Source organism: Scophthalmus maximus, chromosome 13 (genome assembly GCF_022379125.1).
Source record: "Scophthalmus maximus strain ysfricsl-2021 chromosome 13, ASM2237912v1, whole genome shotgun sequence".
NCBI classification, from domain to species: Eukaryota; Metazoa; Chordata; class Actinopteri; order Pleuronectiformes; family Scophthalmidae; genus Scophthalmus; species Scophthalmus maximus.
In genome coordinates, this window is record NC_061527.1 from 15,120,501 (window position 1) to 15,143,926 (window position 23,426).

The window sequence follows — 23,426 nt, forward strand, 5'->3', positions numbered from 1 at the left end:
TATGAGCTACAACCAATGGTTTGTAAAGTATTTATTAGGAGCATCCCTGATTGGTTTTTCAGGTTTTTCTTCTCGGAGGGTTTTCCTTTTAATAAATTGGCGTTGCTACGACAACGCCTCATGCAAATGATCGAATGAGGAACCGAAACGAGAAGCGAAGAATCTGGGGAACTAAAATCCTGTAAGTGATGGTGAGTAGAATGTACCAGACATCTCCTTTTACCTCAGAGTCCCTTGTGCCTCGGTCTGTTCAACACAACTGTACCCACTGTACAGTCGGTAAGTCCAAACTTTTCACTTCGACTGTTGATCAAACGTCAGTACAGGATGTCAATGGCGGAAGCGGCAGGTGGCAGCGCAGCTCTCTGTCGACTTGGGTGTTTAGTTCGTTCAGAATATAACGTGTTGTTTCATTTTCAAGCCTCTATGTGTCACCGAGCTTGTTTCCTGGATATGATTTATGATTTCATAGTGCTGCGAGGTGTCGGCGCGTGTTGAGTTCAATTCCAGGCGGACATTCCTCGACGCCACACGCGGGAAGCCGAGGCTGTGTTTACAACCTTTCAGTCAGTTGTACCGACGAAACCAGACATGTAGGCGATAGAGTGGGAGATTCATCCAAAAATTTAAAAAAAATTAAAATAAAGAAACAGCTGCCGGCCATGACTGGCAGCCACACCCGATGAAATATTCATAGGCTGCGCGGAAGGCTTGGGTTAAATGTTGTTGTTTTCCCCCGCACTATATTTCTGGGTTCTGTCAGAGGTGACACAAGAAGAAGGAGGAGGAGAAGCTGAAAATGAGCGTGGGCACTCTGAGTGAAGAAGTCCTGAACAGGCTGTCAAAGATGTTGGACAACGGCACCTGCGGATGGAGGCAGCTGGCCAAGGCCGTGTCCGAGCAGCCGAAATTCCACTGCAGGTGAGGCAGTAAAGGCATCACGCCAAGGGGGGTGCAGCTCTCTACACGTGGTCACAACAGAGTCAAGATACATTTTCTCCTGTGACCATAATAACTCATGTGAACACTGACACCATACTATGAGGTTCTCAATGACCCACTGTACATCCCCATAGTCTGTCTGTCACATACACTGTATATAAAAAGGTCTGTCACCACCTCTGTTACACAGTGAGAGCGAGCTGACCAGCTGCTCACTGCAGGTGCTGAGTGCTGCAGGCAGCCCTGGTCGCACCCTCCTGGCCCGGCTGGCCGATCGATCCTGCTCCCTGGACTTCCTGCTCCACTGCCTGAAGAAGGTGGAACATCAGGAGGCCGTGCAGTACCTCACCGGTATCAAAGAAGTGAACGTGGTTCCATACATAACCAGACTCTAACAAAAAAAAAGAAAGGAAAAGAAGAAAAAAAACCCTGAGATTAACTTGGGGTTTGTTTCCCTGTAGAGTGTAACATTCCACTTTGGACATGTTTACTGTTTAACTATGGGATTATTCTAGAGAGGGCACTTGATCTCGGCTATGAATTCTGCTCTATAAGGTTGAAAAAATACTTCAATTTGTAACAAGCTGTGGTATTACATTTGGTGATAATAGAAGAGGTTGACAGTGGCTTTTATTTGAGCGCAGCATATATTTTATGGCACTGGCATTTCCTCATCTGCGACATTGTGACTTTTCATTTCAGTGGTTGGTAAGGTTTATGTGCCACAATAATTCATAAAGATGAGCCATACAACCAATTGCAGAACCTGGACATTTTGTTGTAATTATTATCAGCCCTCAAATTGGGCCATAATGCCAAAGAAGGAAATCCATCTAATTGTACAGCCTCTTATTTTTGTTTTCCATTAGTTCTTTCTCTAGCAAACAACAGTAAAACTAGTGCATGTTAAATGTATGCCACATTGTGTGTGTGTCTGTGTGCGTGTGTGTGTGTCTGTATGTCTGTGTGTCTGTGTGTGTTAGTGGTCGAGGCAGAGAGGATTCAGATCACAGTGCAGCCACAGTCGCAGCAGGCCACAGTGGGGGGCAGGGTGGTGTTGACCTGCAGAGCCACCGGTCCCTCTGGGCTCACCTACCAATGGTTCAGAGGCAAAGAGGAGGTTGGTCCAACATATAATTGACTATGTTCATTATTTTTCATTTATGTTACAATTTGGGTAAATCTGCCACCTTGACATCGTGTTACTTTGGTGGGAGAAATGAGACTAATACATTGTACTGTTGATGGATATTAACAAATTATATCAGTTATGAATTGTCATGAAGGCAGGATATTTTGATTATTTTCTTGTTTTAGATTTTGGATGAGAAAGGGTGTGCACCAGAGTTGGTTCTTTGCCCTCTTGCCCTGGTCCACCAGGGTCACTATATTTGTCGGGTCAACCACGGGGAAAACTGTCTCTTCTCTGAGTGGGCTCATGTTCGCTTGGTTCACTCTGCAGGCGCAAGTCCAGGTACATCTCTGTCTTCTCAACGTTTCCCTCATTTTGATCCTTCTCATGACATGTGATGTATTGTTCTGGTAAATCTTGTCATCTCAGGCTGCAGCAGCAGTCTGTTCCCAGGGTCAGTGAGTGGGCTGCATATCACCCACCAGCCTCAGTCCCAAGCAGCGTCTGAGGGCGACTCTCTGTTCCTGGAGTGCAAAGCCGAGGCCAACCCTCCCGCCCAGTACGAGTGGTACCACAACATGGCGCCCATGCCACAACACAAGACTAGGTCACTCAAAGTAAGTGTATTCACAGAGTCAGCTGTGTACTACATATAACATTCAACTTTTCAGGAAAAATAAAACTTCGATTAAAACTATTATTAAAAGGAGAAAAGCGTTAAAACCCGCACAAGAAATATAAAGCCACATCGTTATAGTCATGAAAGGGGATTTCAGAAACAGAAATGGTCAATTTTATATTTGAAATATGACATGGTTAGCCTGAGCTCCTCAATCATGTCCTGGCAAAGTCACATTCATTTATTTTTAATCTGTATTTTGGTGACCAATTGTTTGACCATAAGTGGACCAAAATGTTTGAATGGCATAAAGTTTGACAAGAAATTGACTGAACTGTTGCAGATGTAATATTTTACATATCAAATAACACCATCTTATGAAAGGGGATTGCTGTACATGTACTCAGTCTCTGTGTTAATACACTGTGTGCAGTTGATGTCGTGTATCTTTGCATTTCCTATAGATCCCGTGTGTGACCACAGCACACAGAGGAAAGTACAGATGTAAAGTGTTCAATTTGTATCATGAGATGTGGAGTGACACAGCAACAGTCACCATTGGTGAGACCCAGAGACATAATTTTCTATTTTCCATAGTATTCATCATGCATAGACCAACAATACAGTGAGTATGACACTGCTCATTCATAGGATCACACAGGAGAAAAACCACACTACGCTACAGTAATAACTTCTTGTTTTGCATTTGTCATTTAGGCCCCAGTTCCATCACTGATGCATCCTGGGTAGCAGTTGATCGTGGTTTAGGTATTGTTTGTTTTCTAATCAAATATTTAGGAGTGAGTAAAGCAACTAGAGTTACATTTTATTTTGTCACTTTATGGAAAATGTCATCACACTTTGATCCCTTTTTTTGTAAGCACATTGGTGAAAAGTAAAACAGTATCATGTAGCCTTACGTTGTATCTGTCATAGCGGTTATGCTGGTAGTGTGCCCCCTTGTGCGAGTTTGTGTTATTGTTTGCGCAGTGTGCACTCGGTTCAGGTTAGTTTTTCCAATCTGATCAAAAGTAAGTGTATGAGAGATTTCTAGGCACTGTAGAAACAAAAATGAAAATAAGACATTAAACATTCTGATGTAATATCAATTTTTTTTTCTATTTTCATGTCAATGTTGCCAGGTGCACAGGAAATCCACAGGTCAACTTGTGGACCAGGAATAAATCCGCTACAACAGATAGCGTATAAGCCCCCGTCAGCCAAGAATTTCCATGGTGAATTTTCTCAAAACAGATACTGTAGTTACAATACAGTGTTTGTAGTCCAACATTTCTGCTGTGATTAGGTACATTACATTCACATTTATGTCCTGCCATTCCCGCCACAGCAACAGACAAAGTTGCCCTGCTGATTGGCAACATGAACTACGTCTACCACACCCAGCTATGTGCTCCCATTGCTGACGTCCACGAGTTGACCAACCTCCTCAGACAAATGGACTTCAAGGTGGTTTCACTGCTGGACCTCAACTATCAGGAGATGCACAGCGCCGTTACAGAGTTCCTCCTGCTGCTTGACAAAGGAGTCTATGGTTTGTTTCTTGTCCATCTACATAATATGTTCAAAACTGTCTGTACTTTCAAAGACTACACAGGCTATATGCGGCTCTGACCCAGTGAATATAATATTTTGGTTTACTGTAGAATTTTCAGTGAGGGTTTGAGATTGTTTTAAAATGGTTTGATATGGTGCCAAAACAACATAGAAATGTGGGTACCAATGCTGTATCTCGCTTTTTTTCATGCCATGAAATGAATAGTACAAACAGTATTAAAAACGACATTGACACAGTTCATCGTTGTCCTTCCTACCGCAGGCTTGCTGTACTTTGCTGGTCATGGTTATGAGAATTACGGAAACAGTTTCATGGTTCCCATCGATGCCCCGGCCTCCTACACATCAGAGCACTGTTTGTGTGTGCAGAATATACTCACCAGGATGCAGGAGAAAAAGACTGGACTCAACGTATTCCTGCTGGACATGTGTCGCAAAAGGTATCAAAGTTTATATAAGTGATTGAATCGATCTACCCGCTTGTTTTGATTCCATTTTGATATTAGATCATCTGCTGTGCATATGTGTACTTAAAATGTTTTCCTTTTTAGAAACCCAAATGATGATGTCATTGTACAACCAGGACTGCTGAAGGTCACAGCAAATATAGTTTTTGGTTATGCAACGTAAGTTTCTGATCCTCTGACTCAGTGATTAAAAAAATGATGTTGGTAAAAGACATTTTATTTGAATGAGACCAGTTTCATGTGTTCTTGGTTGTGTTTAGATGTGTAGATGCAGAGGCATATGAAGTACAGAGGGAAGACGTGTCCAACGGCATCTTCATAAACTTCCTCAAACGGCGAGTTTGTGAAGATGAGAAAGTCACAGTCATGCTAGACAAAGTGGCAGAAGGTATGTAGAGCAACACAGGTGAAGTATGAGGTCTCTGCTTTCATCCCACAACAGATTTGCACAAACTGGCCAAGCAGTTAGTTGTTTTTCACATAGGGTACGATTACGCCTGACTTTTCATCATCTTTGACATGATTCTACGTATAAAGTTTTTCGGACTGATTTCTCTTCATCGACATCTTGCCTGAAAGTGGCTCACATGCAACTCCTGTATCTAAATTCATTTTATAAAGATATATCTCTGTTCATCTTCATGTTGTGACATATTTGATAGTGAGGTGACCTCTCAAATAAATCCAACCACTGTGGTGTTATTGTTTGTAGTTTTTTTTTTATTTTTATCTCTGGCACTTTCAGTGTTCTGCTATTGTGCTTGTTGGCTCACTGACATCATTTAGTGGAACCCCTTGGTGGAACAGAGCCATCCATCCCATCATTAGATCCATCTGAGCTTCTCCTTCTGTGAAAAAGCTGGTTGAATACCCTGTTGCAAAGCATCAGTGCTACTTGTCACTACACTGTAGCATAAAATAAACAGAAAAATAGCAGCGCAGTGTTTCTTCTGGTGCATGAATGTAGTAAAAACCAGAGAGATGCTCATAATTATTATACAATGTTTTGACATTTAATGCATCTTCAATGTGGCTGTTTGTGGGTGGGACAATGTACCTGCTTGGAATTAAGGGGAAAATGGCAGCTAACTGAATACCCTCAAGGCTAAAACACATAACCAGTGTACTTCTCTTAGCTGGTTGAAAGTTTGTTGCAGTTCTGGCCACATATCACACCACTGACAGCCAACACTCAGTTCTCGCCAGATTTCAACCAAGCAGCTTTTTGCCCTAAGCAGTTTCATGATGAATTACTCTTCAACTGCTGTAATGATCCATACTGTGCATTAAACGTTCTGTACTCTTACCAGACATGGGTCGTTGTGTGATCACACGGGGGAGGCAGGCTCTGGAGCTACGCAGTAATCTGTCTGAACGACGTTCCCTCACCGACCAGATACAGACCTCCGAGTGCTCTGCATCCTTTTCAGCTCGCAACCTCCAGTGGTCCGTCGCTCATGGTACACACGTCTCAAAAACAAACTTGTATTATTAAATACAGCTTTATTTGTTATGTCTGCAGGTTACTTCAGTTAATGTTGACATGGAATCAGAAGAGTTTTGTCCTGGAGTAAAGTAAACCTTATTCAAATGCCTGTCTTCATAGTCCTACCTACGAGCCGTTACCTGCAGTTTGACTGTGGGGTGACTGTTCAGCTTGGGTTTGCTGCAGAGTTCTCCAACATCATGGTCATCTACACTCGGATGCTTGAGAAGCCAAAAGAAATAGTTTCCTGCTCTGCTCAGCTTACAGACTTCCCCATGGTTTGTTAGTTGATATTACTTATGTTTGAAAGACACTTAAATTCTGTCTCATAATCACACACATTGTGCCTCTTGAATTGATCTTGAATTCTTCAGTTTTTTGCCTACATTATTTTAAGCAGGAAATAATTTGTTATTGTGGATACTTGAAGCACACACAATGCTAATTTAAGCCCTGTACTGATCATTACACCGTGATACGTGTTTTTTTGGCAGGATGTAGACGTGGATCTGAAGAAGAGTAACCAGGAAACTCTGCTTGAAGCTGGAAGTTTATTATTGATCAAGGAAGATCTTCCTTCACCAGAGGATCCCAGTCTTTACACCCGCATCCGCAGCCTGCAGAGACTCAGGGTCAGGCACTGGTTGTTGTTTTCATAATTTTGCTGTCCTTAAAAGCTATTAAATATTTCGAGGCCCTCTGGAAACCATTTTTTTAAGCACACATTCTGCTTTTCACTGTCTTAACAGAGGGAGCTCACATTCACCGTCTGTCTTCATTACACCTATTCTAACATGGATGAAGAAGTACAGGAAAGGCAACCAGTAACCGTTGGCAAACCACTGGTCTCCAAACTCAACCTCCACGAACCGCGACCACCTCGTGCCTGCTCTGCCTCCTCATTCAGCCTTGACTCCTCTGTTGGGTCAGCCTCAAGTACACGACCATATTACACACAAACTGCCGGAGAATCTTCCTCGACTGACTCTCTGACTTCATCCAGGAATGCCAATATCCCAGAGGAGACTGACAGTCCTGAACTATGTGATACTCCTAAATAACCCTCTTGTTGCCAGCAAAGGCTTTCCTCGCGGCCAAGCAAATAACAAACTGCAACTTAAGTGACAATTTTCACTCTTGATAAATCAAGAGTACACATAAACAACAAAAGTCAAGACAAAGATACAGTGAAGCTGACAAAGGAGTCAGGTCATTGTATATGGTACATTTAACTTTAACTAGGCGTTCTTTTTCTACACAAACATTTTACAAGACATTGATAACATTACACTGAAGATCAAATGCAATGTGTGCTGTTTGTGAAAGTGAAGAAATAAAACAGTCTGTTTATTGTTCTTTCTGTTCGCTGTTTATCTTATTCTGTATTTGCATTCTCTTTCTCTTTTTTTTACAAAGTAAAAGATTTTTCCCCACGCGCCCGTGCGCCTCGTCTCTGCGCTCAGACTGTACTGCGCGTGCGCGCTGACGTCACTCGGCTCAACCTCGGCCTCCATTTTGCACTGCTCCTGCAAACCAGCTGCTGCCGCCGCCGCCGCCTCCATTCGTGGTGCAGCATTTGTAAATAAAGTGCGTCGTTTCGAGCGGACGAGACATTTTCCCTGACCGTAAAGCGATGGCTGACCCGGCGGCGGACGTGGAGCTTCCGGAGGGCGCTGAGGTTCGCAAGCTGTCCGAGCTGAGAGTCATCGACCTGAAGGCCGAGCTGAAGAAGCGCAACCTGGACACCACTGGCGTCAAGAGCGTGCTGTCGGAACGCCTGAAAAAGGTCTCTTTTTTTGTGACAGCTCCGTTGTTTTTAACAACCGAGCACAGACGCGACACACGAACCTGTTCGTGCTTTTGCGAACGTGCCCTGTCGAACCGGTACAAACGTGCAGCCAGCCCCGTTGACGCCATCGGCTAACGCTAACCATTAAGCTAATGTTTGCGCCCAGCGGCCAAACGACACAGTTGTCGTGGCGCGTTGTACTCGACTGCTTCCTTACCACGACAGTAAACTATAATAGTGGCTTGTGTCCCTCTGTGAACAGGCCATCGAGGAGGAGGGCGGAAATCCCGATGAGATTGTTGTGGCTCCGGATTCTGCACCGAAGAAAGTCAACGTTACACCCAAACGTGCTGCCAGAGGTAAAGTCTGCACAGGCTTCACGAACGACCTCTCCGGCTGCAGTGTGCATGTCGTGTCGACGTGACACACACGTCTTATTAACCCGTTATAGCGAATCAGCTGGGCACATGACACAGGATGCAAGGTCTCGTGCCATTTCACGCCTGTGCACGCTGCGGTTGAGGGATGTTTCATGTCATTTAATATGTATGTTTATTGAGGTACACACGTACAACTGACGGACACAGATTTCAATTGTATATACACTTAAGTAAGAATGTGATGGAGAGCTGCCAAAACCCCACAGAAGAGCTTGTTCACCTCACTTACTATTACTTGTGACCATAATTAGCAGATCATACATGTGGCCAACTGTCCGTACACCAAAACTTAATCAGGCCGATATCTGGCATGTTGAGATAATTGGATTTCACACAATGCCTGTGCTCAGAGGCTGAAAAAATAAATAAATATATGTGTGCAGACACATCTCTCAAATGGCTGCAGCTGCAGAATGTTTGTCTAAACTAAAGTATGTTTTCTGCAGATGCAAGACCAGAGAATGAAGAAGCAGAGGATGGCACACTTGAGGAGGACTCCCATGATGGGCATGTAAGTTTCTTGAAGAATGTATACACTTGTTGTGCTTTGAAATGTTGTTGGCTCTTGATTTTGTATTGTTTTTAACAAATTCCCCTATCCTCGTTAGGAGGACCTGCAAGATGATCATGAGAGCATGCAGGAAATGGACATCCTCGACATGAACGTGCTGGATGAGACGGACAACGACAATGGAATACCAGCTGAGGACGATGAGGATGAAGTAGAATATTCTCACGGCGAAGAGGACGAAGCAACGCTTGAAGAACGTGACAACGTGGCGTTGGAGTCAGAAGGCGAAGCAAGAGGTCCAGAGGTGAGACCGGACTATCAGCTCGTTCACTAAATTTTTATCTTTTAACTGAGAAAGTATTAATGTTGCTGTACTTGTATGTATTTTAACAGATGGAAGAGTCTGGGGTGTTGGATAAGGATGCCTGTATGACAAGCTCATCAATCAATATGGTATGTTCCCTAATAAATATTTTGGATGTTTGTAAAGCTAATGATGCTTTGGTGTTCTAAACGGTCAGTTTCATAAAGACTTCTTTTTGTTTGGCTCAGGATCCAGAGGCAGACGACACAAAAGAAGAAACAGGTACTGTTGAAAATGGTTGATAAAGGGATGGAGACATCTTTGCACAGTGTTGAGCTTGGAATGCAAACACTCAGTTTAGGTAGAGAGACTGGAAGCCCAAAGGAAATTGCTGGCTTTGTGCTGAAATTGATTATCCACGATTTATTATTTAACCTCAATGTTGGTCAAGTTACCAATGATGTTCTCCAATTTGTAAAATAGCAGTGGTTAACAATTTGATGCACACCGACAGCAATTAAATGTCACGGTCAGCGAGGTTTGAGCTGTTGCAGGTGATTGCAGTGTTTCTAGGTTGCGACCACATGAAGACCAAGACTAAGAAGATCCATCAAGACTCAGCCGCTATCGCTTCTTTTTAAAGACACTGACTCAGAAATCAGCTGGATATGAATATGCTGGACTTGAGCTGAAGTTCTGGTTAATGCAAATGGACACTGTGGAAATGGAAAGTCAAAAGGAAGAAGAAAGAAGATGGACTACAGCGAGCCTCTTTTGCTGCACGGCTGATCTTGTGGCTCTCTTCAGCACTGAACTCTTTGTTTTGCTTTGGATCAGGTGAACAAAGTGAAGCGGTTCAACTTGAGTGTTAGTCGCACGAGTTGCTTGGTTGTCCTCCAGCCTTTGGGTTCTCTTCCAGTCTCTCATTAGGGTCTACTTCATCGTTTTAATACCTAGTTCTAAGAGCACAGGCCAGTGGTCATGACGTTCCTAATCCAGGCCTTGCCAGTTCCTCGTTAACCATTGCTCTGTTTCAGAAGTGATTAAACTCTGTGCCATTCTATTCCTGTTAAATCCGTAGAAAATGACAAAGTAGCCGGGTCTTGTTTATCTGAGCCGCTTAACGAAGATCACCACGAGAGCCACGAGACGAGCCCTGAAGAAGAACGCGCTGCCACCTCCGGAGGGGAAGACATTGTGTCCGACACTGGGTCCAAGTCCGACCAAGCCGCCCCTGGAGATGTGGAGAGCGACAGGGATGTTGTGGTGACTGACACCAAAGAGGTTGGGGACGCCCCGAATGTCCCAGAAGAGACCTTAGACACAGAAAACAAAAGCTCGCAGGCTGTTAGTGTAAGCGAACAGGGCGCTCTGGGTGAAACTGTTGATTCAGAAATTGGGTCTAAGAAGGGTGAGGAGGATGAGAAGACAGAAGATAAAGCCGCTGCGGACTCAGCCTCGACCGTGAAAGAGTCCTCTTCAGTAGAGGGCGATGATCAGAAAAAGAGGTTTGTTGCTTTCTGTCTACTAGAAACCAAAATGGCTATCTCTGTTGCATTGGCTCCTTTGTGCTAGAAAAAATTGGATGCTCTTTTGGAGGTAAAAATGTTCTTCGCATTTGTCTTTGTTTTCATTTGTCGTTCCGCGCGCTCACACGTTACCACTTTATTACCCATTACCAGTAATGTATTGGGATTGTCATAGGGTATAGTCATTCACCATTAAAGCACGGCACTACAGTACATAATGGGCTGATCACTGTCAACCTTTTTTATTTAACTCATGATCCCAGGTGTCCTCACTGCTGCGTGCTTAGAGCTTTTTTGTCTTTGTCTTTAGCGCTGAGGAGAAAGATGGCAAGGCTGAGTCAAAAGATGAAAAGGGTGGGTGAATGAAGCAGTTTCTTTCTTTTTCTGATCCTTCACGTGCAATGGATTTATTGATTTTCTTATGTGTGCGTGTGTAGCCGCTGGAAGTGGTGCTGCAGAGAGCAGTAGCAAAAATCTATGGGTCAGCGGACTCTCCTCCACTACCAGAGCAACTGATCTGAAGACCCTCTTCAGTAAATATGGCAAGGTTAGTCTAGGCATTGAATTCACCGTCGTCGCCAGGCCTAGAATCAACAAATAATTGATATTTAATCTAGAATGGCTCAGTTCACCCCGCCCCCTTCCATGTTCACCTCCTTTGCCCTTTTGATTTTCCTTCCATATCATGTAGGTTGTTGGAGCGAAGGTGGTGACCAATGCCAAGAGTCCCGGGGCTCGCTGCTACGGTTTTGTCACCATGTCCTCCACAGAAGAGGCCACCACGTGCATCAGCCACCTTCACAGAACTGAGTTGCACGGCAGGATGATCTCTGTGGAGCGGGTCAGTGTTGCTGCTGTTATTGGTCATTTAATAACTAAGGTCCCACCCAGATCAACACTGCAGGGATCTTTATTTCTTAATTTCAAGCTCCATATATTTTGTTGTTTTTTAATTTTTTTTAATTTATAGTAACTTATGATAGTGTCTGGTTAAGCCTCATTTGCATTTTTTTGTAATTCGGTGTGATAAAATGCGTAATTGTTAATTTTTGTGGTTTGATATGATCAGTGTGTGAAGTTAAACCTGTTCATTCACCTCATGTGAACAAACATCTTCCTTTTTAAACACTTCAGGCTAAAAATGAGCCAGCGGGGAAAAAGCCAGCAGACAAGAACGACGCCAAGAAATCTGCCAACGACAGGAGACACTCCACCGACTCTAAGTAAGAGCACAAACTCACAAGCGGCCTCGTGTTTGAGTAAAGTCAGTCACTAAAAATGACCCCACTGTATTTTGATCCAGTGTGCCTTAAAATATCATCGGCACATACAATTTTAGCTTGGCATGACCCCGTGGTCACCTGTTGCCTCAGCAGTTGAGGATTGCTGAGCTTTTATAACTCGAGAGTGGATGAGCTATCAACCATAGCGAGAAATGTAAACCAGTAACTGAACTGTGAATTATTGTTTAAAATGTTTAATATCGCACTAATAGATTGATATTCTTTGTAGGTCTGATGGAAAGGATGAGAAATCTGAGGGAGAAGGAAAAGATGGCAAAGGTGAGAAAAGTTTGATCATTCCGAGCTTGTTTGCAACAAATTGACAATGGAAAGAGTTTTGCTCTTAAGACTATTTACCTTTTTCTTTACGTCACCATGACAATGTTAGCTATATTTGTTTTTCACAGGTCGAAATGAGAGGACTGTAGTTATGGACAAGTCCAAGGGAGAGCCTGTTATCAGCGTCAAAACTAAAAGCAAGGAGCGAGTAAGTGAACATATACCCCCATAACTGCTATACCCGAGTAACCACACTAGGAATGTCTAGACATCTTCAGCCGGTGAGCGACAGTGATAATGTCTTGTAATATTCAATAGGTAACAATCTGTAATCTGACTTTATCCTGAACTTGTTTCTCTCTTCTCCTCTCTCCTTTCTCCAGAGCACAAAGAGTCGGGACCGTAAGTCTCCTAGTAAGGAGCAGAAAGACATCCTGTCATTCGACCAGATCAAGGAGCAGAGAGAGAGGGAGAGGCAGAGACAACGAGAGAGGGAGGTTCGAGAGGTGGAACGACGCAGATTCACGTAAGGATCTAGCATAGAATAATCTTAACCTGCTCTAATAAGGTTAAACACAGCTACCTTTTAAAATTGATATCTTGTCGAGGTCCATGTGAAATATGTTTTCTCAGGGAAGAGTATTGGAGCCAGGCATAAGTAAAAAAAACATTTTCCCAAATGTCAAGGAAAAAAGTTGAAGTTTCAAGATTAAAGTAGAACTTAATCAGGAGAATTTACAAAACAAAAAAAACAATTTGCATACAAAGTCAAAAGTGTCGAGAATAAAAAGTTGTTTATTAAAGTCACAGTGTAATAATTAGTTGTAGGTCTATGAAGAGATTGTGCTTTGAAGTTGGATTGTGAAACCAAACAAGCTTGGAAAGATGGAAGACCGGCAGCTAACGGAACAGATATAAATCTTTGATGTTTTCTTCCAGTGACCGTGATCGTGACAACCGCCCAGATCGTGAGCGTGAGCGAATCCGTCTGTTCAGGGAGAGAGAGGAGAGAAAACACTTGCTCCGGAAGAGAAGCTGGCTTGAGGTATGTCAAATTAATGTTGAGAATTTCTCTCACTGCTCTCACTGTCATCTGTGTTGTTACCCACATTTCTTGCATTGTACTCTCTCTGGTTCAAATCTCACTCTTTTAATTATGTGCACTTTCACAAGTACAATTCTCCCATATAACCAAATACTTTATTTTAATATTATATCTGTTGACGGTCAGGGTGATTGGCTTTATCCCCAGGCTGAGAAGCAGCGCCTGGATGCAGACCGCATGGAACGTCAGTTCCTGGAGCGTGAGCGGCTACGTATCGAGTACGAGAGGCGGCGCGAGCAGGAAAGGATCCTCAGGGAGCGAGAGGAGCTGAGACGTCAACAGGAGCAGTTGCGTTACGAACAGGATCGACGATCCGTCAAGAGGCCGTACGACATGGATGGCAGGTAACTAAGAACATACATGGTGCAGTGACACTAAACATGATAATTGAGGCATGGTTTTACTTCTCAATCACAAATAATTTGAATGTGTCTTGAATATGAAACGGATCGAAACAGGCTCACTAGGTGAACTTCATTGTGGTTACTGTTATTATTTTTTCTTCTGTATTTTAGGAAGGATGATTGGACTGATAAGCGCATGGCCATGGATGACCGCTATGGCCGCTCGGAACTCGGTCGCCAGGAACGTTATCAGGACTTTGACCACCGAGACCGGGGCCGTTACCAAGATGACGTGATGATCGACAGGCGGGATAACGCGCGTGGCATCGGTGCAGACAGAGATGGTCAGGTGAGAGACTTAGTACGCTGCACAGCTGCCCGAAGAAGAGTAAAACACGAACATTTGAAGCAGCTGCACAGGAGAAGGATATGAGAGTTTGAACTGTCGTCTCTTCTTACAGCACTTCTCAGACAGGTCAGACAGACATAGCAGAGACGGCCGAGAGCCCTGGAGTGGAGGCTATGACAAGCGCGTCAACCCGAGGTGAGCACCGATCTTCTTCAGCTCAAGCCATTTTTAAATTTGGAGTCTGGTGCGGACATTTTATCCTAAAGAGAAAACATGTCAAATGTATTCAAATCTTTCTTTTAGGGAAGGGGGTCGAGACTGGGACTCTGGACGGAAGATGGAAGGAGACAGAGCTTGGCAAAGTATGACTGTACTTTTAGTTCCACTGACTGCTATGTGACGCCACAACGTACTTAAAATTTCTTTAATTTTGCTCTCTGCGAATTCTGATGGGTGGAAAATGCCACAACTATAGTATTCTGCTTAGTGAAGTTCAACTATTGTGGTCCTGATGTTTTGCCTTCAATTCCAGGTAGAGATGGTGCTATTCCAGGCCAGAGCCACATAGCACGCGGAGGAATGGCAAGGTGCGCAGCTCCATTTAAGTCTCATTGTTGACTTGATCTTGCCTGTCTGAGCAGCCAGAGCAGTTGGTATGAATGATGTTGACCATTGTCTGTCTTGTCTTTTTTCCCTTCAGCAGCCGCGGAGGCTACATGAACACAGGAACATCTCAGTCCCTCTCCGGAGCTCTCAACAGACAGAACCAGCTGATGCAGGGCAGCGGGCTGCAGGGTGGAGCTTTTGGTCGACGCTACTGACGTGCTGATGTCCATCTGATGACAATAGTGGGACTGTTTCAAAAGGTCACTTCATGGAGGATGTGGCCATTTTGGTTTTGTACATGTTGTTGTTTTTTTTTTACATGAATTTGTCATAATTCCAATCCATTTTTGAAGGAAATCTCCATCTTTCTTGTTGCTTCTCCATTTTTTTTTTGTGATGTAGTGATCTTCTGCCAGTCCAACAACAGTCTCATCCGAGCTTTGTGTTGTAAATTCAGATGTTTTATAGACACCTAGGATGATGGACCTCACCTCCCCAGATGAGCTGTATCACAGTTTGTCTAAAACCATGTGGAAGTTTTCCATCCTCATAAAAATGACCCTTTGTTGCAGATAACTTTTCCCTGCTGAAGATAAGGTTTTTAAATTAAATGTCACGTTCTAATTATCCAAGCTTGTTCCTTTTTTATATTTCAATCGCTGTGTTTTTGTACATAGTATTTGATTAGTGGGATTATTGGACAATTATAGTACTTCCCCTCTACCAGGGATAAAACCTCAATTTGATGATGTGAAGTTTTCTGTAACTCACATCTGTTTTTAGTTTTTTGTTTTTGTGTCCTTCTGTTGTTTGGTTTATTAAAATGCCAGACGTAGCCGGGTGTTCTAGTTAAATTCACAGGTTGAAATGGCAAACACCAATTAATAAAAAATATTTTCTGAAGCCACTATATGAGTTTGCATGATGCACCGGAGCAGCTATTTGAATTTAAACCCTTGTCATGAGCTCCCTGTTTAGTTTCCTGTCTTAAAATGATTTAGTGAATAGGTTGGTTCTTGGGTCATGCACTTTACCCCGTTCTTTTGACTCTAAACATAACTTTGACTAAACTACACGAGCCTGTAGCAAGTTCTTTTATCACAATGTATTGTATCTATCTGCAATCAGACTTGTTTTGTTGCCTTGAAACTTTTCCAAATGTCAGAGGCGATGTTACTCAATGTTTTATTACACAGGGCTTGTAGACCTCCGGCCTACACTGAAGAAATGAGATGAGAAGCCATTGAGCTGCATAAGCAAAGCCAGTGGGTCGACTGGGTATGGAGTCCTGTTATGTCACCTCTAGTCTACACACATCAGTGTTTCATCTGATGATCGTGTTGCAGAAAAGCACATTTTGACTGTAGGATTAGAAATGAGCTCCAGACATAGTTCCTTCAACAATTCCGAAAAGAACTTCAACTCGCAAGTTGTTTTTCTAGAAGTAGAGTGGACTTCTTCCCCTAAGACTCCAGATCATGTGTTTTTAGATGACACACTACTGGTTAAATTCTTGGGAAAGTATGAATATTCATCATAATGTCCTCATAATGTCCTCACTTAAAGGTGACATAGTATGCTCATATTCAGGTTCATACTTTTAATGTGGGTTACCACTTGAAAAGGTTTTCTTTTTTCACAGTGTGGGCTGGCAGGCTCCATGTATACGCACATTTAAAAAGTGAATTTTGCATAATATGCCACCTTTAAAAATGTCTGGGTGGATTTGTTACTCAAATATGAGTAACAATGTATATGTTTACTCATATTGTACCCAACGGTCTGAACAAACTTGCACTTTGTAACTTTTAAAGCAATTCAGCTGGCCCTGTCATCAGATCAAACCTGCAGGTCTGCAGCTACACAGTAACCAGCAACAGATGTGCTTTCATCAGTTGCCAACATCATTAGGACATCCCCCACCTATTGGTCTACCCCTGTTTCATAGGCAAATGTGAGAAGCAGGCAAGGTAATAATGATTTTAACGGTGGTAGTTCATGTAATTGGTCTAAAATCCAAATTTTCCTCTGTTACTTTCTTTTCCCCCACTAGAGGGCGGCATGTAATCATGAATACAAGTTGCAACTGATCATTTATTTCATCGGACATGGATTCTTGCATCCCTGTGGACATGAATAACAGAACACTAAAGAAAACAAGTTCACATAAGACTGATTTGTGATTTAGAGGATGTTGGGGAACAAGATGAGGGCATGAACCACGGCCCCCGCTGCTGGTTTGCCTTCTTCTCCACTGTCACTTCAAATTACTTTGACTGCTGATTAACTACAAATAGCCAGATGTAGATGGGGAACGAACAGCTTAGATCAACAAGAATAGAACGCCTGGGGGAGAGGAGCACACGCACACACACACACACTGATCATCTGTGTCCCCCTCATGCTGTGCAACATCATTTACCCAAAAATTCTCTGGGACCAGATTCCAACGAGTGTTTGTTTTCTCTGGTGTCTGTCATGTCTCTCAGCGTGTCTCCTCTATCCTCTTTCTTTCTTTTGAAGACATCTACAGTTATTTTTTTCGTTCATGAGAATTAATCTCAGTTTTAACTTGCAATGAACATATTGTAGTTGTGTTGCTGCTCGTGATCCATTTGAATCGATGTTCGTCCACTTGTAAATTGTATCTCATTGATTCAATGGGAGATATTGTCTCTTTACAAGCTTTTCAGACCTGGATTACGGTGTTTTAACCCATTCTTCTGGCTCCATTAGATTGGATGGGATGGAACTCAACAGCCATCCTCAAATCTCTGCACATATGCTGGATGGAATCTGGTCTCAGACTTGGCCACACAAGGACAGCCAGAGGCTTGTCCCGAAGCCAATCCAGTGTTTTCTTGGCTGGATGCTTTGGGTCACCGTCGTGCTGAAAGGTGAACGCCCCCACAGTCTCAGGTCACATGGACTTTGGTGCAGGTTCTTCCAGTAAAACAGGCTGCACCTGACCACAACTTGGAGCAGTCTGCCACAATAATGGGTGGAAGGACTTTTGTAATTTCAAGATTTGAGTTTTTGAATAGCCTTTCAAATGGATTTAAAAACATGACCACACTTTGTCATTATGGGTTATGGAGCATAGATGTCAATTTAATCAGTTTAACATGAAACCAACAACATGATAGATTGTGCAAAAAGTGAAGGGGTTAGAATACTTCACTGACGCCGCTGCATACTTCTCATATTTCGTGATTATACTGTGTGTAATCATACTTAACTTGATGTCTACAGCAGGGGCCAGAGCCACACCTCTGTCCCGCACATGAGAAACAGACAAACAGTGGAATTCACATCATATCCCTCAGCAGGTTGTCGGTAAGATCTTGTGCCATGTTCCATTGCTTTGTTTGGCTCTGAATTAGTGGCAGTGCATGTGAATGTGTTAAGAGTTGTGTTTGGGTCGCGTGTTTCCGTTGGAGGCCGCGTTCATGTGCATGAACTCTTCTGCGCCTCGGTCTGCGGGGCTCCAGACCTGACAACGCCACAGGTGGATCCACCATGAGCCCCCTCACCAGGAGCTGAGAGAAAACAAAGCTGAGACAACATCCTTTTATGTTTTTCCACAGAAGTGAGGCTCAGAACAGCAGCTTGACCTGCAGGGGAGAGAAGGTCTGCGGTGTGGTGGGCCATTTGCAGAAACGGAGGTACTAAAGGGCATCGTGTTTTGTTTCATGCAGTTTGTCCCTGTTCCTGTTGAAAACTACTCAGGAAAAAAAAAATCAACTCTGAGATCTTGGCAATTACATCACCCACAATGCAAATCGTTCGGTCACAGATTCCGGTGTTCTTTGCTTGTACAGGCTAGTGCCTCAAGGCCTCACAATTTGAAAAAGCCCTGGCTGACATCACATGCATACTCCCCAAGAACTGTAAGCAAACTGTGATATTAATAAAGGTTTACATTAGAGACATTTACATCACAATCCCTCATGGGAGAAAGTGAATATTTAAAAAAATAAGATCTTTCATGAAATATCTGAGTATGCTATTGTAATTCCTAAAAGAGATTTCTTTAGATTACTTTAGGGGATTTGGGCAAAACAGACACAGACAGATATTTGATAACAAGCTACACCAGGGCAATATGAGTGCAACCCTTCTGGTTGAGGTCTGTTGTCATGATGATGATCCCGATCACTGATGAAACAACAGATATCTCACTGCCAGCCAAAAAAACACTGGGCCCAGACAGCAGCCAGACATAAGAAGTGAGCAAAGAGCAGAACTGAGCCAAGCTGGGTCTCCACAGCCCAAGACCTCCCAGATGAGGTCTTGGGCTTCAAAACATAAGTCTTGCACCAACATTTGATTGTTAGATAATGATGCAATTTGATGTATAATTATGAATGTAAGTGTGTACAAACAGCAGTTTATTCTTAAATAATGTCAGAGTGCAAAATAATTCACATGATCTAAATAGGAAAGTCAACAGGAATTGAAAATAATATTATAAGAAGCATGTGCCCATTTCATGTGCAGCTCCTTCTCCCCGCTGCCAGCAAGACGCCTCGTGGAGGAGATGCAATGCAATAGTTATGAAATGTCTTCTCTCCTCTGAGTTGGGACATCGGTGACTTAAGAAAGTCCGGCCCGACCAGACTGGTGCTGACTGCTGCAGATACAGTGACCCAAGTTTCCCTTTAACACTAAAGCATGACCGGCTGCATTCATGGACTGAACATAGGACTCATTCAGGCTCCTGCTCTGCACGCATTCCACTCATAACCTACAGATAAACCATGAACACATGTGTGCATAAGTGCTTATGTAATGTTCATGCATGAAATTGAGGCTTTCGGCGAAGAGCTGGGAAAACCTGCAGAACCATAAATCTACTGAGCAGATACTGGAGAGTGTGACTGTTACAAGAGGGCACCAACTCACATTGGACGGGAGATAAGTTAGAAAACATCAGAGAGTGTCCTATTAAGTTTTTGATCGGAACAACTTCAATGTGTCTCCGTGTTGATTCTACAATTCTCCGATCTCTACTGGAGGTATGAACGGCTTTCTCCCAGAAGATATTTTCCTCTGGAGGAGAGCAATGTGTCTCCCATGGGTGCTCAGCTGATCTGGTGACTGCGAAGGCCACAGCATATGATTTACATCATTGTCACACCTGTCAAACTATACATTAACCCATTGTGAACTAAGTATGGGATCACTGTCATCCTGGAATAGACCCCATCCCATCAGGATATACTTGTTATAGGACAAATGTTTATTACTCAGAGCAGCTTTTTATTGATTTGCAGTGACCCTTTCCTCTAAGGGAACACATGGACCCTAACCATGTCAGCAAGAAGCCCCTCTCGGCATTAGAGAGCCACCAGATCCCCTCCCTGAGCTGTTTTCAGACATGAACTCCACAAAATGTCCGGAAGAATTTCATCCTGACATTGTCTGGAGTTTGCCGTTCACAACGCCCACTTGCTCACCGTGAATCTTCCGGAGATTTTCCTTCTGGGCTCACACAGACATTTCCTGGAGATTTCACTGGGGGGCTGGCAGGAAAAGTTACAGAAAATGTACAGAGCCGCATTTGCATCCTCACATATACAGCCCCTCTGGAAAAGTTCAGGAAATTGTCTGGACTTCATTGCATGTGTGAAAGCAGCTAAGGGGCCCCAGGGATATGTGTCTGCGGTGTGCCTCATCTGATCATATCAGGGGTCATGAAGAAGGGTTCATGCATGGCCACCCTACTGTAATGTCTCTCTATGTAATTTTTGAGGGATTGCTGTGTTCCTCACATATCAAACTAATACACAAGCATTGGGGTCATTGAAAGAACACTGCAGTTTGCTAGTGTGGTAAACATCTGCATTCGTTTTGTTTCTGCTCTAATGTATTCACCCGTCTGAATATGTCGGGAGTCTGCGTGCATGTATCTGTTACAAATGTCCTTAGGCATGTGTGTACTGGACACAAAGTGTCGGGACAGGGGAAGCTCTGTATGACCTGAATCACAGACAGCAACAGATGTGCAGCCTCCAGTCAATACATTCCTCTGTGTGGTGTGTGTGTGTGAGAGAGAGCATTAATGTTCAAACTGTATATAAAAGATTTTTACACACACACACACACACACACACACACACACACACACACACACACACACACACACACACACACACACACACACACACACACACACACACACACACACACACACACACACACACACACACACACACACACACACACACACACACACACACAGTTTATAGGAGAAGGCTGGTGGGTTCTAATCTTCTGATCTCATGAGGTCACCACCACCACCACACTTCAGCTCTCATGTAGGTTACATTGCCAATATATGCTGCAATCTACTGTATGCTCCTCACTGGGATCACTTCACTGGCAGAGGAGGGAAAAAAGCTCTTCGGAAGAAAAAGTATCCACAGTGGAGCCACGGAAGTGATTTAATCTGCTCTTTCACTATTCAAGGCTCATGCATATGCAATAAAACAAAAATAATGGTTAGTTTTGACGTCTCTGTACACGCTGCATCCTTCTGACCTTGCTGATAATCTGTAAAAAAAAAAAAAAGTTTAAAAAAAAAGTCTCTTAGCTCCTAAATTCTACATTTTTACACAACTTGTTTTCGGAGGAATTGTAATGGGGTCAGTTCACTTATTCACTAAGGTCCTATGCAACCTTCAAACAAAAACCTGTGTACTGTATGATTCGTGGATCAATTAGTTTCCTCTTTAAACTGCCAGCACAAGTGGTTAACACAACCTCTCTGTGTCACCCTTGAATAGAGGAATAAAATACTGCCTTCCTCACAAGCACACGTCTCCTCCTCCTCGAGTCTTTCTGTGGCACTTTTATGACCTCAGTGTGTAGTACGAGGCTCGTAAAAGACTGAACTCCCGCAGAGACGCCTTTCTTTCTCTCTGTCCTGCAAGTCTTTTTCCTCTAATGGACTTCTGAATGGGCAATTATGGCGAAAATCAAGTGTGCCGCATGAGAAACGGGAACTGAATCTCCAGAAACCATGATTTTGTGTGACTTTCTTGCAAAGCATTTACACCAGCTGGCTTCAAGGTTTCTGCTAAATTTCCGGAGGGTCTCTCCATATCCTTTCGTGTTTGCACAGAGATGGCAATGAGAGGTAGTGGAAACATCCAGATTGAGGAGAACACAACAGGATTTGGGTCAACGAAGCAACGAAAAACACAATCCAGAGGATGACCTTGCACAGGCGGCAGTGTGCAAGGATTACAGAGAAGAAGTGCATGCTGCTCCTGGTCAAAATTAACCATATAAGGTTAAAAAGTTAACAGAAAACACTGTAAAGAAAATCAGTAGTCACATCTCCTGTCTGCCGGCTGTGGATGAAACAAGCCACATGCTAGACACACATGGTGAAGCTCAAGGGGCCCCTGCAAAAAAAACGCTCAACAAGAATATTTATGCTACATCGGGCGGTTGAACCAAATCCCTATTTTCCGTTTTTCCAAGAATCAGCCCTCTCAGTGAGTCATCAGAATGAATAACTGCATTGAGGGTTTCATCATTTGGGGGAGTGTGTTTGCACTGTTTAAACACTCTCCGTCCCACTTTCAGGAGATTTTGTGTGCACGATTGACTGAATCTTGTCCTGAGCGGGATTCGAGTTGCACCTGCGGAGTGCAAGGGTCAGCTGCAGCGGTTTACTCTTTTAAATCCCGCAAACACATCAATTCCGGGCGCAGTGTATTTATCACTAAATCAAATATTTGCAATTAGTTCCCAAAAAAACCCACGCAGAGATCAAACGTCCAGTAGATTCAGTCGAAGTAGCAGGCGTGGCTCAACCACTGCTCTGCACGCTCACAGGTTACAACCATGTGCAAACAGAGGAATGAGAAACAAACGTGCAGTCTGCTGGGGTTTGCAAGGCCTCAGAAGAAAGAGCAACAACAGGAAAGTGGTGGAATTCTTCCGCGGCAGGAAATCACCGTTCTCTCTCTGGTGATCTTTTGATTTCCTCAGGAGGACTCATGGTCAAAGCCACACTGATTGGAGTGCAGAGGCACTGAATGGCAATATACCGGAATATATCGGATCTGTATTCAGACCAAAACACCACTGGCAGTCTGTCTGTTGCACCAGCTGCTTGTCTGAAGTTTTCAGCAGTTCAGCTGCTCCTCTTGTTCTTTCTCTCTCTCAATTTGTGATAATTTCAAACAAAAAGCTCATCTTCCATGGATCTAAACATCATTTTGGTGCCCGGGTGTGTTTCCAGCAGAATGTGTCACTGTCCTGCTCCAACATTTCTGCCCGGTCACTTATCACCGCTCGTCTCCCTTGGGGTCAAGCAAAGCAACCCACAGTGAATGCAGAGATCAAGACTGAGATCACAGGGAGAGGGATGGGCGTCGCCCTCCTATCTAATCACCGGGTAGGGCCCGCTGGTCCCACCATAAACATCACCTTCCTAACAGTCCCCGGCACATACACAGGCATATACTCAAACATGTAATATCAAATAGACAGTCTCTGTTTAGGGATTGTGGAGCTCAATCATGCAGAGAACCTAAGTCTTTAATGACGACAAGTCAACCAGTTACTTTCTTTTTTTAAAGTCATCCAGTCTTTGCATTACACTTAATGTTCTGCCTGCGATGGGCTCTTCTTAACAGCTCAAGAAAATC

The 23,426-nt window shown here is 43.5% G+C and overlaps 2 protein-coding genes across 7 annotated transcripts; both read left to right on the plus strand.

The window, feature by feature from the left end:
* Nucleotides 1-77: 77 nt before the first annotated feature.
* On the plus strand, nt 78-7,577 carry malt2 (MALT paracaspase 2). Of its 3 annotated transcripts, none has more exons than XM_035647619.2 (17): nt 78-191; nt 764-921; nt 1,133-1,293; nt 1,926-2,062; nt 2,260-2,416; nt 2,504-2,691; nt 3,158-3,254; nt 3,411-3,461; nt 3,836-3,928; nt 4,042-4,245; nt 4,531-4,708; nt 4,820-4,894; nt 4,996-5,123; nt 6,046-6,195; nt 6,342-6,499; nt 6,716-6,853; nt 6,971-7,577. In XM_035647619.2, exons 2-17 carry the CDS (start codon nt 800-802, stop codon nt 7,280-7,282), a joined length of 2,349 nt encoding a protein of 782 aa, XP_035503512.2. In that variant the 5' UTR covers nt 78-191; nt 764-799; the 3' UTR covers nt 7,283-7,577. The 3 variants fall into 3 exon arrangements, with proteins under 3 accessions (XP_035503512.2, XP_035503511.2, XP_035503513.2); XM_035647618.2 differs by having other exon boundaries at nt 148-279; XM_035647620.2 differs by lacking the exon at nt 78-191 and adding an exon at nt 496-593.
* A 132-nt stretch (nt 7,578-7,709) lies between these two features.
* On the plus strand, nt 7,710-15,667 carry safb (scaffold attachment factor B). 4 transcript variants are annotated; one of them, XM_035647613.2, is made up of 21 exons: nt 7,710-8,007; nt 8,273-8,369; nt 8,897-8,961; nt 9,059-9,265; nt 9,355-9,414; nt 9,514-9,547; nt 10,347-10,773; nt 11,105-11,148; nt 11,232-11,341; nt 11,486-11,635; nt 11,929-12,017; nt 12,307-12,356; nt 12,485-12,564; nt 12,740-12,882; nt 13,296-13,401; nt 13,588-13,805; nt 13,977-14,154; nt 14,267-14,349; nt 14,458-14,516; nt 14,687-14,741; nt 14,855-15,667. In XM_035647613.2, the coding sequence occupies exons 1-21, from the start codon at nt 7,855-7,857 to the stop codon at nt 14,973-14,975; spliced, it is 2,529 nt and encodes an 842-aa protein (XP_035503506.1). In that variant the 5' UTR covers nt 7,710-7,854; the 3' UTR covers nt 14,976-15,667. The 4 variants fall into 4 exon arrangements, with proteins under 4 accessions (XP_035503506.1, XP_035503507.1, XP_035503510.1 ...); XM_035647614.2 differs by having other exon boundaries at nt 14,858-15,667; XM_035647617.2 differs by having other exon boundaries at nt 13,609-13,805; nt 14,858-15,667.
* Nucleotides 15,668-23,426: the final 7,759 nt, after the last annotated feature.

Bases quoted from the DNA above. Each gene is read 5' to 3' on its own strand.
- malt2 (XM_035647619.2), top strand. From the start codon at position 800: ATGAGCGTGGGCACTCTGAGTGAAGAAGTCCTGAACAGGCTGTCAAAG. The intron at 1,294-1,925 runs GTATCAAAGAAG...TGTGTGTGTTAG, and splicing joins GGCCGTGCAGTACCTCACCG to TGGTCGAGGCAGAGAGGATT. The intron at 2,063-2,259 runs GTTGGTCCAACA...TTCTTGTTTTAG, and splicing joins GGTTCAGAGGCAAAGAGGAG to ATTTTGGATGAGAAAGGGTG.
- safb (XM_035647613.2), top strand. From the start codon at position 7,855: ATGGCTGACCCGGCGGCGGACGTGGAGCTTCCGGAGGGCGCTGAGGTT. The intron at 12,018-12,306 runs GTAAGAGCACAA...TATTCTTTGTAG, and splicing joins AGACACTCCACCGACTCTAA to GTCTGATGGAAAGGATGAGA. The intron at 13,806-13,976 runs GTAACTAAGAAC...TCTGTATTTTAG, and splicing joins CCGTACGACATGGATGGCAG to GAAGGATGATTGGACTGATA.